This window comes from Oncorhynchus gorbuscha, linkage group LG24 (genome assembly GCF_021184085.1).
Source record: "Oncorhynchus gorbuscha isolate QuinsamMale2020 ecotype Even-year linkage group LG24, OgorEven_v1.0, whole genome shotgun sequence".
Lineage (NCBI taxonomy): Eukaryota > Metazoa > Chordata > Actinopteri > Salmoniformes > Salmonidae > Oncorhynchus > Oncorhynchus gorbuscha.
The window spans coordinates 50,749,455-50,768,439 of NC_060196.1; the positions used below are offsets into that span (position 1 = coordinate 50,749,455).

The following is an 18,985-nucleotide window of genomic DNA, read 5'->3' on the forward strand; positions in this document are numbered from 1 at the left end:
GTCTCTCAACCGTTGCTGCCTGCTATAGACCACCCTCTGCCCCCAGCTGTGCTCTGGACACCATATGTGAACTGATTGACCCCCATCTATCTTCAGAGCTCGTGCTGCTAGGCGACTTAAACTGGAACATGCTTAACACCCCAGCCATCCTACAATCTAAGCTTGATGCCCTCAATCTCACACAAATTATCAATGAACCTACCAGGTACCTCCCCAAAGCCGTAAACACGGGCACCCTCAAAGATATCATCCTAACCAACTTGCCCTCTAAATACACCTCTGCTGTCTTCAACCAAGATTTCAGCGATCACTGCCTCATTGCCTGCATCCGTAATGGGTCAGCGGTCAAACGACCTCTACTCATCACTGTCAAACACTCCCTAAAACGCTTCAGTGAGCAGGCCTTTCTAATCGACCTGGCCAGGGTATCCTGGAAGGATATTGATCTCATCCCGTCAGTAGGATGCCAGGTTTTTTTAAATGCCTTCCTAACCATCTTAAATAAGCATGCCCCATTCAAGAAATTTAGAACCAGGAACAGATATAGCCCTTGGTTCTCCCCAGACCTGACTGCCCTTAACCAACACAAAAACATCCTATGGCGTTCTGCATTAGCATTGAACAGCCCCCGTGATATGCAGCTTTTCAGGGAAGCTAGAAACCATTTTACACAGGCAGTTAGAAAAGCCAAGGCTAGCTTTTTCAAGCAGAAATTTGCTTCCTGCAACACTAACTCAAAAAAGTTATGGGATACTGTAAAGTCCATGGATAATAAGAACACCTCCTCCTAGCTGCCCACTGCACTGAAGATAGGAAACACTGTCACCATGTCATGTTTTGTCTTATATCATCTTGTCATTTTGCTTTTCCTTCTGTTCGTTTTCCCCCTGCTGGTCTTTTTAGGTTCGTTCCCCTTTTTCTCTCTCCCTTCCTCTCTCTCTTCTCTCTATCGTTCCGTTCCTGCTCCCAGCTGTTCCTATTCCCCTAATCAATCATTTAGTCTTCCCACACCTGTTCCTTATCTTTTCCCCTGATTAGAGTCCCTATTTCTTCCCTTGTTTTCCGTTCCTGTCCTGTCGGATCCTTGTCTATTGTTCACCGTGCTGTGTTTGTGTATCGCCCTGTCGTGTCGTGTTTCCCTCAGATGCTGCGTGGTGAGCAGGTGTCTGAGTCTGCTAAGTTCAAGTGCCTTCCCGAGGCAACCTGCAGTTCAAGATCAAGTCTCCAGTCGGTTCTCGTCATTACGAGTGAAAATTGTTTTATTTGATTGTATTTTTACTTTACTGGATTAAAGACTCTGTTTTCGCCAAGTCGCTTTTGGGTCCTCATTCACCTGCATAACAGAAGGATCCGACCAAGAATGGACCCAGCGACTATGGATTCTCTCTACTCTACTCTCGAGTTCCAGGGAGCGATGCTCGGCAGACACGAGCAGGAATTGTCTGCTGCTCGACATGCCGTTGAGACCCTGGCCGCTCAGGTCTCCGACCTCTCAGGACAGTATCAGAGTCTTCGTCTCGTGCCACCAGCTACTTCCGGGTCTTCCGAGCCTCCGGAACCTAGGGTTAATAACCCACCATGTTATTCTGGGCAGCCCACTGAGTGCCGCTCCTTTCTCACCCAGTGTGATATAGTGTTCTCTCTCCAACCCAACACATACTCAAGAGAGAGAGCTCGGATTGCCTACGTCATATCACTCCTTACTGGTCGGGCTCGGCAGTGGGGCACAGCTATCTGGGAGGCAAGCGCTGAGTGTACTAACAATTATCTGAACTTTAAAGAGGAGATGATAAGGGTTTTTGATCGCTCAGTTTTTGGGAAAGAAGCTTCCTGGTCCCTGTCTTCCCTATGTCAAGGTAATCGTTCCATAACGGATTACTCTATAGAGTTTCGCACTCTTGCTGCCTCCAGTAACTGGAACGAGCAGGCGTTGCTCGCTCGTTTTCTGGAGGGACTCCACGCGAAGGTTAAGGATGAGATTCTCTCTCGGGAGGTTCCATCCAGCGTGGATTCTTTGATTGAACTCGCTATTCGCATTGAACGACGGGTAGATCTTCGTCACCGAGCTCATAGAAGAGAGCTCGCGTTAACTGTGTCTCCCCTCTCTCCGACACTACCGTCTTTCCCCACTGACTCAGGTGTTGAGCCCATGCAGCTGGGGGGTATTCGCATCTCGACTAAGGAGAGGGAACGGAGAATCACCAACCGCCTCTGTCTCTATTGCGGTTCCGCTGGTCATTTTGTCATTTCATGTCCAGTTAAAGGCCAGAGCTCATCAGTAAGCGGAGGGCGACTGATAAGCGCTACTAGACGGTCCTCTCCGTCAAGTACATGTACTACTTTACCGGTCCATCTACGCTGGACCGGATCGGCAGCTTCCTGCAGTGCATTAATAGACTCTGGGGCAGAGGGCTGTTTTATGGACGAAGCCTGGGCGCGGGAACATGACATTCCTCTCAGACAGTTAGGGAGCCCACGGTCATGTTTGCCTTGGATGGTAGTCCTCTCCCCAGTATATTATGTGAAACACTACCTTTAACCCTCACTGTATCTGGTAACCATAGTGAGACCATTTCTTTTTTGATTTTTTGTTCACCTTTTACACCTGTTGTTTTGGGTCATCCCTGGCTAGTGTGTCATAATCCTTCTTTTGATTGGTCTAGTAATTCTATCCTTTCCTGGAACGTTTCTTGTCATGTGAAGTGTTTAATGTCTGCTATTTCTCCTGTTTGTTCTGTCCCCTCTTCTCAGGAGGAACCTGGTGATTTGACAGGAGTGCCGGAGGAATATCATGGTCTGCGCTCGTTCTTCAGTCGGTCCAGAACCAACTCCCTTCCTCCTCACCGGTCGTATGATTGTTGTTCTGATCTCTTTAAGAAGCGTTTTGCATCCGCTCCTATCCTTGTTGCACCTGACATCACTAAACAGTTTATTGTTGAGGTTGACGCGTCGGGGGTGGGCGTGGGAGCCATTCTGTCCCAGCGCTCCGATACTGACGATGGGGTCCACCCTTGTGCGTATTTTTCTCATCGCCTGTCACCGTCGGAACGTAACTATGATGTGGCTAACCGCGAACTGCTCGCCATCCGTTTAGCCCTAGGCAAATGGCGACAGTGGTTGGAGGGGGCGACCGTTCCTTTTGTCGTTTGGACTGACCAAAGGAACCTTGAGTACATCCGTTATGCCAAACGACTGAATGCGCGTCATGCTCGTTGGGCGTTGTTTTTCGCTCGTTTCGAGTTCGTTATTTCTTATTGCCCGGGTACTAAGAACACCAAGCCTCATGCTTTATCCCGTCTCTTTAGTTCTTCTGTGGCTTCTACCGATCCCGAGGGGATCCTTCCTGTTGGGCGTGTTGTCGGGTTGACTGTCTGGGGAATTGAGAGACAGGTTAAGCAAGCACTCACGCACACTGCGTCGCCGCGCGCTTGTCCTAGTAACCTTCTTTTCGTTCCTGTTTCTACTCGTCTGGCTGTTCTTCAGTGGGCTCACTCTGCCAAGTTAGCTGGCCATCCCGGCGTTCGGGGTACGCTTGCTTCTATTCGCCAGCGGTTTTGGTGGCCTACTCAGGAGCGTGACACGCGCCGTTTCGTGGCTGCGTGTTCGGACTGCGCGCAGAAGAGGTCTGGTAATTTTTTTTCTGCTTCTGCTCCTGGTCTTGCTGGGTCTCAGTCTGTTCCCTGCCATCGCATCTCTCCTGTTCTTGTTCCTGCCCTTGCTGTGTCTCAGTCTGTCCCTAGTTGTTACTCTCCTGGCCTGTTTGGTCCTGTTTGCTCTACAGCTTTCAGTTCTCTACCCGTGTCTCATTTTTTTTTTTTTTTTTAGAGTAGTACCCTAGTTTCCCTTTTTATCGTTTTTCGTTACGGTCCTGAGGAGAGGAGTTGGGTTCTTTCTCGGGACGTGCTGGACCGTTTGATCTATGATTTCCTCCGTTGCCGCCAGTGTTCCTCCTCGAGAGCGCCAGGAGGCGCTCGGTGAGTGGGGGGGTACTGTCATGTTTTGTCTTATATCATCTTGTCATTTTGCTTTTCCTTCTGTTCGTTTTCCCCCTGCTGGTCTTTTTAGGTTCGTTCCCCTTTTTCTCTCTCCCTTCCTCTCTCTCTTCTCTCTATCGTTCCGTTCCTGCTCCCAGCTGTTCCTATTCCCCTAATCAATCATTTAGTCTTCCCACACCTGTTCCTTATCTTTTCCCCTGATTAGAGTCCCTATTTCTTCCCTTGTTTTCCGTTCCTGTCCTGTCGGATCCTTGTCTATTGTTCACCGTGCTGTGTTTGTGTATCGCCCTGTCGTGTCGTGTTTCCCTCAGATGCTGCGTGGTGAGCAGGTGTCTGAGTCTGCTAAGTTCAAGTGCCTTCCCGAGGCAACCTGCAGTTCAAGATCAAGTCTCCAGTCGGTTCTCGTCATTACGAGTGGAAATTGTTTTATTTGATTGTATTTTTACTTTACTGGATTAAAGACTCTGTTTTCGCCAAGTCGCTTTTGGGTCCTCATTCACCTGCATAACACACCACTGATAAATCCACTATAATTGAGAATTTCAATAAGCATTTTTCTACGGCTGGCCATGCTTTCCACCTGGCTACCCCTACCCCGGTCAACAGCACTGCACCCCCCACAGCAACTCGCCCAAGCCTTCCCCATTTCTCCTTCTCCCAAATTCAGTCAGCTGATGTTCTGAAAGAGCTGCAAAATCTGGACCCCTACAAATCAGCCGGGCTAGACAATCTGGACCCTTTCTTTCTAAAAATTATCTGCCGAAATTGTTGCCACCCCTATTACCAGCCTGTTCAACCTTTCTTTGTGTCGTCTGAGATTCCCAAAGATTGGAAAGCAGCTGCGGTCATCCCCCTCTTCAAAGGGGGACACACACTTGACCCAAACTGCTACAGACCTATATCTTACCTACCCTGCCTTTCTAAGGTCTTCGAAAGCCAAGTCAACAAACAGATTACCGACCATTTTGAATCTCACCATACCCTTTCTGCTATGCAATCTGGTTTCAGATCAGGTCATAGGTGCACCTCAGCCACGCTCAAGGTCCTAAACGATATCTTAACCGCCATCGATAAGAAACATTACTGTGCAGCGGTATTCATTGATCTGGCCAAGGCTTTCGACTCTGTCAATCACCACATCCTCATCGGCAGACACGACAGCCTTGGTTTCTCAAATGATTGCCTCGCCTGGTTCACCAACTACTTCTCTGATAGAGTTCATTGTGTCAAATCGGAGGGTCTGTCCAGACCTCCGGCAGTCTCTATGGGAGCGCCACAGGGTTCAATTCTTGGACCGATTCTCTTCTCTGTATACATCAATGATGTCGCTCTTGCTGCTGGTGAGTCTCTGATCCACGTCTACGCAGACGACACCATTCTGTATGCTTCTGGCCCTTCTTTGGACACTGTGTTAACAACCCTGCAGGCAAGCTTCAATGCCATACAACTCTCCTTCTGTGGCCTCCAATTGCTCTTAAATCCAAGTAAAACTGTCCAACATCACTACTCTGGACGGCTCTGGACGGCTCTGACTTAGAATACTTAGAATACATGGACAACTACAAATACCTAGGTGTCTGGTTAGACTGTAAACTCTCCTTACAGACCCACATCAAACATCTCCATTCCAAAGTTAAATCTAGAATTGGCTTCCTCTTTTGCAACAAAACATCCTTCACTCATGCTGCCAAACATACCCTTGTAAAACTGACCATCCTACCAATCCTCGACTTCGGCGATGTCATTTACAAAATTTCCTCCAATACCCTACTCAACAAATTGGATGCAGTCTATTACAGTGCCATCCATTTTGTCACCAAAGCCCCATGTACTACCCACCATTACGACCTGTACGCTCTCGTTGGCTGGCTCTCGCTTCATACTCGTCGCCAAACCCACTGGCTCCATGTCATCTACAAGACCCTGCTAGGTAAAGTCCCCCCTTATCTCAGCTCGCTGGTCACCATAGCAGCACCCACCTGTAGCACGCGCTCCAGCAGGTATATCTCTCTGGTCACCCCCAAAACCAATTCTTCCTTTGACTGCCTCTCTTTCCAGTTCTCTGCTGCCAATGACTGGAATGAACTACAAAATTCTCTGAAACTGGAAACACTTATCTCCCTCACTAGCTTTAAGCACCAGCTGTCAGAGCAGCTCACAGATTACTGCACCTGTACATAGCCCATCTATAATTTAGCCCAAACAACTACCTCTTCCCCTACTGTATTTATTTATTTATTTTGCTTTGCACCCCATTATTTCTATTTCTATTTTGCTGCAAACACCATTCCAGTGTTTTACTTGCTATATTGTATTTACTTTGCCACCATGGCCTTTTTTTGCCTTTACCTCCCTTATCTCACCTCATTTGCTCACATTGTATATAGACTTATTTTTTCTACTTTATTATTGACTGTATGTTTATTTTACTCCATGTGTAACTCTGTGTTGTTTGTGTCGAACTGCTTTGCTTTATCTTGGCCAGGTCGCAATTGTAAATGAGAACTTGTTCTCAACTTTCCTACCTGGTTAAATAAAGGTGAAATAAAATAAAATAAATAAATATCAATCTACGATCCCCCATAGTCAAAAGTCGACCTATTCACTTCTGTATGAGAAATAAATATTCCAAACATAGTCTGGGACAGTTGTGGGATGCGATAGATCCCAAATGAATACAACCACTAGCATCTTTTTTTACGCAATGTGGCGGAGAAAACAGATCAGAACATTTAGCTTAAAATGTTATCATTTCTTCACATTATAAGCGCAGCAATGTGCACATGGTAGCAGGCTATAAGGATGAATGTTCCATTAACTTCACCACCATCATCACCCCGTCACTATCATCATCATCATCATCATCAGCCTGTGCAGTATGTGTGGTCAGTAGAAAAGAGACAGCAGGGTTGATGATACTGTATGTTTCTCTTTCTGCTAGAGTTCTCTCTCTCTACAGCCTGGCAGCTTACAAAACTGATCCAGACAGACAGAATACATCCCAAATGACACACTATCCCCAATGAGTTCTGCTCTAAAGTAGTGCACTATGTAGAGAGCGGGGTGCCATTTGGGTCACAGACAGGATTATAAAGACGAGTTCTGCTCTGCTGCAGCTCACATCTGGTTGCAGAGAGCCAGGCAGGGACAGCAGGATCGAATGACCCATCCTGGCCGGCCGAGCTCCTCTGTCTGGTCCTACTGCCAGAGACACTGGTGCTGGAGCTCACAGAGTTGTTGCAGAGCGAACACATTATCTTTCTCTCTCTCTCTCTGTCTCTCTCTGACTCTCTCACAAACACACTGATGCGCGCACACACACACACACACACACACACACACACACACACACACACACACACACACACACACACACACACACACACACACACACACACACACACACACACACACACACACACACACACACACACACACACACACACACACACACACACACAAAGCTTACGCTGACGCATGATTTGAAACCTCTGGTACAGGGAAAGCTTTCAGCCCTGCTGCTTTAAACAACTAAGGGTATCTATTCACCCCCATTCACCCCATTCTCTATTAACAGGGTGAACAGGGTGAACAGGGTGAAAAGGTTGAATAGAGAACGGGGTGAATAGGGTGAACGGGGTGAAACAGGGTGAACAGGGTGAAACAGGGTGAACAGGGTGAAACAGGGCTGCTCAAGTTCAACACTGTTTAACATCTACATTAATGAATTGGCAAAAACATTAGAATAATTAGAATAATCTGCAGCACCTGGTCTCACCTTACACAATACTGAAATCAAGTGTCTGCTGTACGCAGATGACCTGGTGTTGTGGTCTCCCACTAAGGAGCTACTGCACCAAGATAATTATTCACCCCATTCTCTCTTCAACCCATCTAGTCACCCCATTCTCTATTCACCCCATCTAGTCACCCCATTCTCTATTCACCCCATCTAGTCACCCCATTCTCGATTAACCAAATCTATTCACCCCATTCTCTAATCACCCCATCCTCTATTCAACCCACCCTCTATTCACCTCATTCTCCATTCAACCTGTTCTCTATTCACCCCATTCTCTATTAACCTCATCTATTCACCCCATTCTCTATTAACCCCATCTATTCACCCCATTCTCTATTAACCCCATCTATTCACCCCATTCTCTATTAACCCCATCTATTCACCCCATTCTCTATTAACCCCATCTATTCACCCCATTCTCTAGTCACCCCATTCTCGTTTAAGCCCATCTATTCACCCGATTCTCTATTAAACCAATCTAGTCACCCCATCTAGTCACCCCATCTAGTCACCCCATCCTCTAGTCGCCCCATCCTCTATTCACCTCATCCTCTATTAACCCCATCTATTCACCCCATCTAGTCACCCCATTCTCTATTAACCCCATCTATTCACCCAATCCTCTAGTCCCCCATCCTCTATTCACCTCATCCTCTATTAACCCAATCTATTCACCCCATCTAGTCATCCCCATTCTCTATTAAACCCATCTAGTCACCCAATGTAGTCCCCCCATTCTCTAGTCACCCCATGTAGTCACCCCATTCTCTAGTCACCCCATCTATTCCCCCGATTCTCTATTAACCCCATCTAGTCACCCCATTCTCTAGTCACCCCATGTAGTCACCCGATTCTCTATTAACCCCATCTAGTCACCCCATTCTTTATTAACCCCATTTATTCACCCCATTCTCCATTCACCCCATCTAGTCACCACATTCTCTATTCACCCCATCTAGTCACCCCATTCTCTATTCACCCCATCTATTCACCCCATTCTCCATTCACCCCATCTATTCACCCCATCTAGTCACCCCATTCTCCATTCACCCCATCTATTCACCCCATTCTCCATTCACCCCATCTATTCACCCCATTCTCCATTCACCCCATATATTCACCCCATTCTCTATTAACCCATTTATTCACCCCATTCTCCATTCACCCCATCTAGTCACCCCATTCTCTATTCACCCCATCCATTCACCCCATTCTCTATTCACCCCATTCTCTATTCACCCCATTCTCTATTAACCCCATCTATTCACCCCATTCTCTATTAACCCCATCTATTCACCCCATTCTCTAGTCACCCCATTTATTCACCCCATTCTCTAGTCACCCCATTCTCTATTAACCCCATCTGTTTACCCCATCTAGTCATCAAATTCTCTATTCACCCCATCTAGTCACCCCATCTAGTCACCCCATTCTCGATTAACCAAATCTATTCACCCCATTCTCTAGTCACCCCATTCTCTATTAACCCCATATATTCACCCCATTCTCTATTCACCCCATCTATTCACCCCATTCTCCATTCACCCCATCTATTCACCCCATTCTCTATTAACCCATTTATTCACCCCATTCTCTATTAACCCATATATTCACCCCATTCTCCATTCACCCCATCTAGTCACCCCATTCTCTATTCACCCCATCCATTTACCCCATTCTCTATTCACCCCATTCTCTATTCACCCCATCTGTTTACCCCATCTAGTCATCACATTCTCTATTAACCCCATCTATTCACCCCATCTAGTCACCCCATTCTCGATTAACCAAATCTAGTCACCCCATTCTCTATTAACCCCATATATTCACCCCATTCTCTATTCACCCCATCTAGTCACCCCATTCTCTATTAAACCCATCTATTCACCCCATTCTCTAGTCACCCCATCTATTAACCCCATTCTCTAGTCACCCCATTCTCCATCCACCTAATTCTCTATTCATCCCGTTCTCTATTCACCCTATTCTCTATTCACCCCATTCTCCATTCACCCCATCTAGTCACCTCATTCTCCATTCACCTCATTCTCTATTCACCCCGTTCTCTATTCACCCCATTCTCCATTCACCCCATCTAGTCACCCCATTCTCTATTCAACCTATGCACCCTGTTCACCCCATTTTCAATTCACCCTATCCAGGCCTTGGTCAAAAGTAGTACACTATATAAGGAATAGGGTGCCACTGAGGACACACATTAAGCCTTACAGCCTGACAGCACACAGTGTAATGAGTTGCCATTACTAATCCTTTACTAATACGTTTCACATTCCTACAGAATCCAACGGTACTGGGGAATCCACACTGAATTATAACTAGCAAAACATCCATTCATTCACGCATAACCGACATGGTAAACAATTATGAATTATTTAGGATGATCTATGCTCTGGAATAATATGAGAGCATTAATATTAATATCTCTATAAATATTAGATTAAGTTCCCACCACATGGCAAATTATTCATCCTAAACGCAGCATGGGACTGGTAATATCAGACAGCTGTGTGTGGAGACTTTGGTTTGGTTTGTTCCCAGGACATAAACAGACATGCCATACAACCCTCTGAGTCACAACAATCAATCCACCAATGAATGACAAACACTGAAGGGAAAAAAAAAATGTATCTTTGAAATCATCACACAGACATACTGTACAGTAGAGACATAGACATACCAGCATGCACCAGACCAGAGCCTATAGGCTATGTATCACTCTGCCCAGATACATGGTAATTAACCTGACGTCTCTTCTCTCTAAATGGGGATTTAATAAAGACCCTCAGCCTCGGTACCATGGCAACGCGCAACCCATTAAAGAAATGTCCCTTGTCTGATGCATGGAAATAAATCAGGCCTGAATGAATGGAGGAGACAGGCAGACAGGCAGACAGGCAGACAGGCAGACAGACAGACAGACAGACAGACAGACAGACAGACAGACAGACAGACAGACAGACAGACAGACAGACAGACAGACAGACAGACAGACAGAGGGAGGGAGGGAGGGAGGGAGGGAGGGAGGGAGGGAGGGAGGGGAGGGAGGGAGGGAGGGAGGGGGAGGGGGGAAGAGAGAGAGGGAGGGAAGAGAGAGAGAGAGGGAGGGGAGGAGGAGAGAGAGAGAGAGAGAGAGAGAGAGAGAGAGAGAGAGAGAGAGAGAGAGGGAGGGGAAGAGAAAGAGAGAGAGAGAGAGAGGGGAGGGGAAGAGAGAGAGAGAGAGGGGAAGAGAGAGATACATCTGGAGAAAGGGAGTTGGGGAGAAAGAGTGAGAGAGAGGGGTGGTCTTATTGTCCTCCAGCCTCCTGACCCATTATAATAATGAGAGAATGGGCTTTAGTTTGTACTAGAACAAACACAGGCAGGAAAACATGTTGGATGAGAGAGAGAATTGCCAGTGTTTTTTAACAACCACAGACGCTCAAACACTTTAAACCACACCTTGAGGCTTGTTATAATGTGAACAGCCACATTATTCTCGAGCTGTTTCACTACGCCTGATTTTCCATTATCACAACCCCAACTCATGACCAAGATTGACCTGCGGCAGTCAATTGCAATGTTGGAGAACGGGATTGGAGTGCAGTGTGACCACACAGGTCTGAGTGCAGTGTGACCACATAGGTCTGAGTGCAGTGTGACCACACAGGTCTGAGTGCAGTGTGACCACACAGATCTGAGGGCAGTGTGACCACACAGGTCTGAGTGCAGTGTGACCACACAGGTCTGAGGGCAGTGTGACCACACAGGTCTGAGGGCAGTGTGACCACACAGGTCTGAGTGCAGTGTGAACACACAGGTCTGAGTGCAGTGTGACCACACAGGTCTGAGTGCAGTGTGACCACACAGGTCTGAGTGCAGTGTGACCACACAGGTCTGAGTGCAGTGTGACCACACAGGTCTGAGTGCAGTGTGACCACACAGGTCTGAGTGCAGTGTGACCACACAGGTCTGAGGGCAGTGTGACCACACAGGTCTGAGTGCAGTGTGACCACAGGTCTGAGGTCTCTGAGGGCAGTGTGACCACACAGGTCTGAGTGCAGTGTGACCACACAGATCTGAGGGCAGTGTGACCACACAGGTCTGAGGGCAGTGTGACCACACAGGTCTGAGTGCAGTGTGACCACACAGGTCTGAGTGCAGTGTGACCACACAGGTCTGAGTGCAGTGTGACCACACAGGTCTGAGGGCAGTGTGACCACACAGGTCTGAGTGCAGTGTGACCACACAGGTTAGTCATTAGCAGGGTGAAACAGAGCTGGGTCCATATCAAACTGGAGTACTGATCCAGCATCAACACTCCCCCCCTCTCTTTCCATACATATTCATCCTAATCTAAAAGGCAAAACTGATCCTAAATCAGCAATCCTACTGAGATGCTTACAGGCCCTGATCAGTAGAAGAGTGTACAAGCATTTCGCTACACTCGCATTAATATCTGCTAACCATGTGACCAATACAATTTGATTTGATTTGATTAGTGATTCAGTAAGTTAGTCATTGTTGTAGAATGAGTTAATAAAACTGTATAGGATTTGATGGGCCACACTAACAGGTGTATCAGTAGCAGGGTGAGACAATGGGGCAGTAGGCTACCCACCTCATCGTCGTACTGGGCATACTGGGCATACTGCTGCTCCAGCATCTCTCTCTGTCTCCTCTCCTGCTCCAGAGTCTGTTGGATCAGAGCAGCCACCTCGCTCACCTGGCCCGGACGCTCTCGACCAATCACAAACCTGGAAACGGACAGCAACAGCCAATCAGCAAGAGCATACATAAAACATTCACATAATGAAGAATCATTGGACAATAGATTGGAAAAAGAACTGCTGTTGCGTGTCACAGAAGTGCTGACTTTAAAAATACACTGAAACACTGTGCATGTTGGTTTACTGAGGAGTGAGAGCTTCACTTCAATACACCTCTTCCATTGACTTTAAAAATACACTGAAACACTGTGCATGTTGGTTTACTGAGGAATGAGAGCTTCACTTCAATACACCTCTTCCATTGACTTTTTCTCATTCATTTATCAGCTTAACTAAACACGACTGAACTTTCTCTGTCCTAATTTGAAACTGTTTATTTGTTTGTGTGTTGTTTGAGGCTGTAACAGGCAGTCTGTGCGATTGGCAGGGACTTAACGGCAGGATCTGATTATAGAGGAGTGGAGGCGAGGAGGGGGAAGGTGGCTTTCATCAGTAACACAGTGACGTGACAAATGTCATGCAGCCCTCCAGGGTGGAATGTGCACATCAGGCACTGGCACAGGCTCAGGGTTACAGCTGTACCAGCCATTCTCTCACACCCTACACCACCCTATCAAACCCCAACCCGACCATACCCTACCCTACCAAACCCTACCCTACCAATACCCTACCCTATCATACCCCACCCTACCATACTCTACCATACCCTACCCCACCCTACCATACTCTACCATACCCTACCCTACCATACCCTACCCTACTCTACCATACCCCACCCCACTCTACCATACCCTACCAAACTCTACCATACTCTACCATACCCTACCCTACCCCACCCCACCCCACCATACTCTACCATATCCCACCCCACTCTACCATACCCTACCATACCATACCCTACTCTACCATACCCCACCCAACCCTGCCATACAATACTCTACCATACCCTACCCTACCCCACCCTACCATATCCTACCCTACCCTACAATACTCTACCATACCCTACCCCACCCTACCATACTCTACCATACTCTATCATACCCTACCATACTCTATCATACCCTACCATACTCTATCATACCCTACCATACTCTATCATACCCTACCATTCCCTACCATACCCTACCTACCATACCCTAACATACCCCACCTACCATACCCTACCATACTCTATCATACCCTACCATTCCCTACCATACCCTACCTACCATACCCTAACATACCCCACCTACCATACCCTACCATACTCTACCATACCCTACCATACTCTACCATACCCTAACATACATTTACATTTAAGTCATTTAGCAGACGCTCTTATCCAACCCTACCATACCCATACCTATCCTACCATACTCTACCATACCCCACTCCACTCTACCATACCCTACCATACTCTAGCATATCCTACCCCACCCTACCCTACCATACCGTACACTACCATACCCCACCCTACCATATCCCACCCTACACTACCATACCCTACCATCCTCTACCGTACCCCACGCTACCCTACTCTACCATACCCTACCCCACCCCACCCAACCCCCACCCTAACATACCATACCATCCTCTACCATACCCTACCATACCCCACCCTACCATACCCTACAATCCTCTACCATACCATACCCTACCCCACCCAACCATACCCTACCATACTCTTCCATACCCCACCCTACACTACCATACCCTACAAAGCCTAGGACTGCCATGCCGTCCACTGGTGAGAGAGAGATTTATCAAATCAAAGTACACTAAAAACAAATGTGTGGTTAAAATTGGCAACAAGTAAACAGACTTCTTCACTCAGGGACGTGGTGTGAAACAGGGCTGCTCAAGTTCAACACTGTTTAACATCTACATTAATGAATTGGCAAAAACATTAGAATAATCTGCAGCACCTGGTCTCACCTTACACAATACTGAAATCAAGTGTCTGCTGTACGCAGATGACCTGGTGTTGTGGTCTCCCACTAAGGAGCTACTGCAGCACCTAGATCATCTACACAGGTTCTGACAGATGACCTAAAAAAACTGAATAGAATATTCAAAAAAAGGTCCGGAAATCAGGATCACAAACATGAATTCTATTTGGACACAGTTCTATTTGGACACACCAAAAACGACACATATCTAGGACTAAATATCAGCAACACAGGTGGCTTTCACATGGCTGTGAACAAGCTGAGAGACAAAGCAAGAAGAGCATTCTATGTCATTATAAGCAACATTAAAATGGAAATTCCAATTACAATCTGGCACAAAATGGCAGCGAAGTATGGGGTCCCCTCTCTAATAATGAATTTACCAAATGGGACAAACATCCAATCAAAATACTGCATGCAGAGTTTTGAAGAGCAAAGAAAACCTCCAAATAACTCATGTAGAGCAGAATTGGGCCAATAGCCCCCCTTATTAGAATAGAACAAATAAGCAACTCTGAAACATATCATCACACAGCCCTACAATGTCAAGAGATGAAACAAGAGAGGAGTCCCCTGAGCCGGTTCTGATGCTCAGATCACTAACCCAAACCAACTCCATAGAGCCTCAGGAGAGCACTCAGAAAATATGACTATATTATCACAAAGCAAAATTAAAATAAATCACCTATTGGAAAGACACCACAAAAAATGTACGTCAACTTCAATGCTTTTTGTCTCTAAACAGACAGTACATGGTGGCAGACTATCTGACCACTGTGACTGATAGAAAACTGAGGAAAACACTGACTAGGTACAGACTCAGTGAGCACAGTCTGGCTATAGAGACTGGTCGTCACAGGCATTCTCATGAATATTGTTGTTGTAGTTGCTGTTAGTGGTAATCCCATTTCCACTACTACTATTAATAGGAACATTCACCTTTTAATTAATCCACTTTGTCCAGTTTATAACAACATTGAAGGTATATATTTATTCTGGCAGTATCTTGCTAACTCTGACTCAAATCTCCAAAACCCAAATCCAGTGTTTGGGATGGTCTTTAAGTCATTCAGTAATAGATTTGTGAATGCCAGGTCACCTCTCCCCATGTTCCCTCTCTACCACTCAGCATACAGGAGGCAAAAACACATCTTTCTCTGGTTTCTCCCTTTCTCCCTCCCTCTCAGCGGGAGAGCATATTTGAGTCTCCAATCATCCGGAGTGGGCACGCTGATTACAGAGCTTCAGTGCTAAACGCTCCACAGTCCAGAGGCTAACGTTGAGCTACATCTGAAGCAACAACAGAGAGGAATCACGGCCATCTCTCCATCTAGCAGCTGACCTGGAAACAGTTTCTGCATTCCCGGAAAAGCAACATGCAGGGGGGTTCCACCCTGCCTCCTACTGCTCTGGGAACAACAGCCATAATGCAGAGAACATGTCTAGTCCATTAGGAGCTGCTATGTTGACAGACGCGGGCTGCTTCTCTAATGGCACACTATTCCCTTCCCTTACTGCTTTTGACGAGGGCCCATAGGGCTCTGGTCAAAAGTAGTGCACTACATAGGGAATAGGGTGCCATGTGGGACGCACATGGTTAGGGATTTGAGGGATGTCCGCACTTCACTTCCTCACACAAAGGATATGCCCTCTGTCAACCATTGTGGGATGTTAGTTTCATATTGTGCTGTCTTTTAATATCTGGCTCATAAATATAGATCTTTCTTCTTTTTTTTACCATAATGCGATTATAGTTTCATGTGGTGACCAGTGACATCTTACTCATCTGGTTCCAGAGACCTGGATGATGTCGTAAGTCAGGGTTAAATTGAGTTGAAATGGCAAATCTGGGACACAGGGCGATCAAACCCAGGGAGGAGAGAGAGAGGGAGAGAGATTTACTGGACAGGAGGACGAAGAGAGTGAATGAAAAAGGAGAGATAGAGAGGAGAGAAGAGGAGAGAACAGATCAGAAGAAAAGAAGTGAGAAGAGAGAAAGAAAGAAAATATGTGTTATTTTTCACTTTCTCTCCCTAGCTGCTGTCCATGCTTTAATCAATATTGTCTCAGTAAACAGCTGCTTAGGGAACAATATGCTGCAATAGAGTTTGACACAGTTTGACACATCCTTCCATTCCATCCCTCTTCACCATTCACACCATTAAGCAGATATAGCTTCCCTAATAATGGCACCCTATTCCCTATAGGGCTCTGGTCAAAAGTAGTGCACTATATAGGGACTAGGGTGTCATTCGGTACACAAGTCCCTGAGAGATTGCAGTATGAAATCAATAGAATTCCATTTGTAATATTTACAATAATATTAGTGCTCTTTAGATGGAAGGTTACTCGCAGGTTAACAGAAATAAAAGTGCTGTCTAATCCTGGTCGTCTTGTCTGTGATGGATGACAGAGTGATATAATAATAATAATAATTCAGAGGAGAGTAAACCAACAGAGGGGGAGAGAGGGAAAAAAACACTATATAAGAGAGGACAAAAAGAGGAAGAGAGGGAGGGAGAGGACTGAAAGAGAGAGGGACAGAGAGAGAGAGAGCGGACTGAAAGAGAGAGGGAGAGAGAGAGAGAGGACTGAAAGAGAGAGGGAGAGAGAGAGAGGACTGAAAGAGAGAGGGAGAGAGAGAGAGGACTGAAAGAGAGAGGGAGAGAGAGAGAGAGAGGACTGAAAGAGAGAGAGAGAGAGAGAGAGAGAGACTGAAAGAGAGAGGGAGAGAGAGAGAGGACTGAAAGAGAAAGGGTTAGAGAGAGGACACAAAGAGCAAGAGAGGGAGGGAGAGGACTGAAAGAGGGAGAAAGAGAGGACTGAAAGAGAGAGGGAGAGAGAGGACTGAAAGAGAGAAGGAGAGAGAGGACTGAAAGAGAGAGAGAGAGGACTGAAGGAGAGAGGGAGAGAGAGGACTGAAAGAGAGAGGGAGAGAGAGAGGACTCAAAGAGTGAGGGAGAGAGAGGACTGGAAGACAGAGGGAGAGGACTGAAAAAGAGAGAGAGAGGACTGAAAGAGAGAGAGAGAGAGAGAGAGAGAGAGAGAGAGAGAGAGAGAGAGAGAGAGAGAGAGAGAGAGAGAGAGGGAGAGGACTGAAAGAGAGAGGGAGAGAGAGAGAGGACTGAAAGAGAAAGGGTTAGAGAGAGGACACAAAGAGCAAGAGAGGGGGAGAGGACTGAAAGAGGGAGAAAGAGAGGACTGACAGAGAGAGGGAGAGAGAGGACTGAAAGAGAGAAGGAGAGAGAGGACTGAAAGAGAGAGAGAGAGGACTGAAGGAGAGAGGGAGAGAGAGGACTGAAAGAGAGAGGGAGAGAGAGAGGACTCAAAGAGAGAGGGAGAGAGAGGACTGAAAGAGAGAGAGAGGACTGAAAAAGAGAGAGAGAGGACTGAAAGAGAGAGAGAGAGAGAGAGAGAGAGAGAGAGAGAGAGAGAGAGAGGACTGAAAGAGAGAGGGAGAGGACTGAAAGAGAGAGGCAGAGAGAGGACTGAAAGAGAGAGGGAGAGAGAGAGGACTGAAAGAGAGAGAGAGAGAGAGGACTGGAAGACAGAGGGAGAGAGAGGACTGAAAGAGAGAGGGAGAGAGAGGACTGAAAGAGAGAGGGAGAGAGAGGACTGAAAGAGAGAGAGGACTGAAAAAGAGAGAGAGAGGACTGAAAGAGAGAGAGAGAGAGAGAGAGAGAGAGAGAGAGAGAGAGAGAGAGAGAGAGAGAGAGAGAGAGAGAGAGAGGACTGAAAGAGAGAGGGAGAGACATAGAGGACTGAAAGAGAGAGAGAGATCTAAACGCATCCACATGCTTCTCAGACAAAACAGTTCGTAAGAGTTTGTGCATATATTATAACGCCATTTTGTGATGTTTTTCTTCGTTTTGGACTTCGGTAAGGTTGTTCCGGCCGTTCGGGCACACACATTTCTTTATTGATGCCAGTCAAAGTTTGGGAGCCGAAGGTCAACTGTAGGGATTCTTCAATAAAGTCTTTGTTGTCATTCAATGAGAGACGACTTGTTTTCATGCACGTTTTTTCATTGAGAAATAATGCACCAAAGTTAGTTCGAAAAATCTTAGATGAATTCTGACTATTTTGAGGAAGTGTATACTGGCTACGGCGTATCACAATGGCCAAACAGCACTATTGCCGTGTTTTCCCCTAATTTTTCAAGCGAAGGTCTTTTGAGTTCGCCTAGCCGACTTGGGCTAACTGCCTGTCTAACTGATGCATGCTGGGAGGGGGTTATTCATAAAGCTCTTCTATTCCATGCTGTGCCCCTCTATTGTTTGGGAGAAGAGTGTTCTGCTCTGCGGAGCGGAGGCCTGCTGTCCACTACTCTTTCACAATGAGACATATTTACACTCTATTTACATTATGCTAATGTAGCATGAATGGGGGTCCGGCAAAACGTTTTTCACATGCAGGCTATGTTCTGTAGCAGTTTTGGTGGTCTGTAGTTCGAAAACATACAGTACGTTGGGTTAAGTTTGGAGACAAAATGGCCCCCTTCCCTCTATAAGGCACAACATAATGTAAACAGCA

The 18,985-nt window shown here is 46.5% G+C and overlaps 1 protein-coding gene across 7 annotated transcripts in view; it reads right to left on the minus strand.

Annotated features, from left to right (window-relative positions):
• The window catches only part of ppp1r9a (protein phosphatase 1, regulatory subunit 9A), a 115,496-nt gene that overhangs the window by 36,492 nt on the left and 60,019 nt on the right, over positions 1-18,985 (minus strand). For all 7 annotated transcript variants that reach the window (XM_046326387.1, XM_046326382.1, XM_046326384.1 and 4 more), the window contains exon 6: positions 12,416-12,551. In XM_046326387.1, the coding sequence (XP_046182343.1) occupies positions 12,416-12,551 (136 nt within the window). The remainder of the gene's footprint in view (positions 1-12,415; positions 12,552-18,985) is intronic.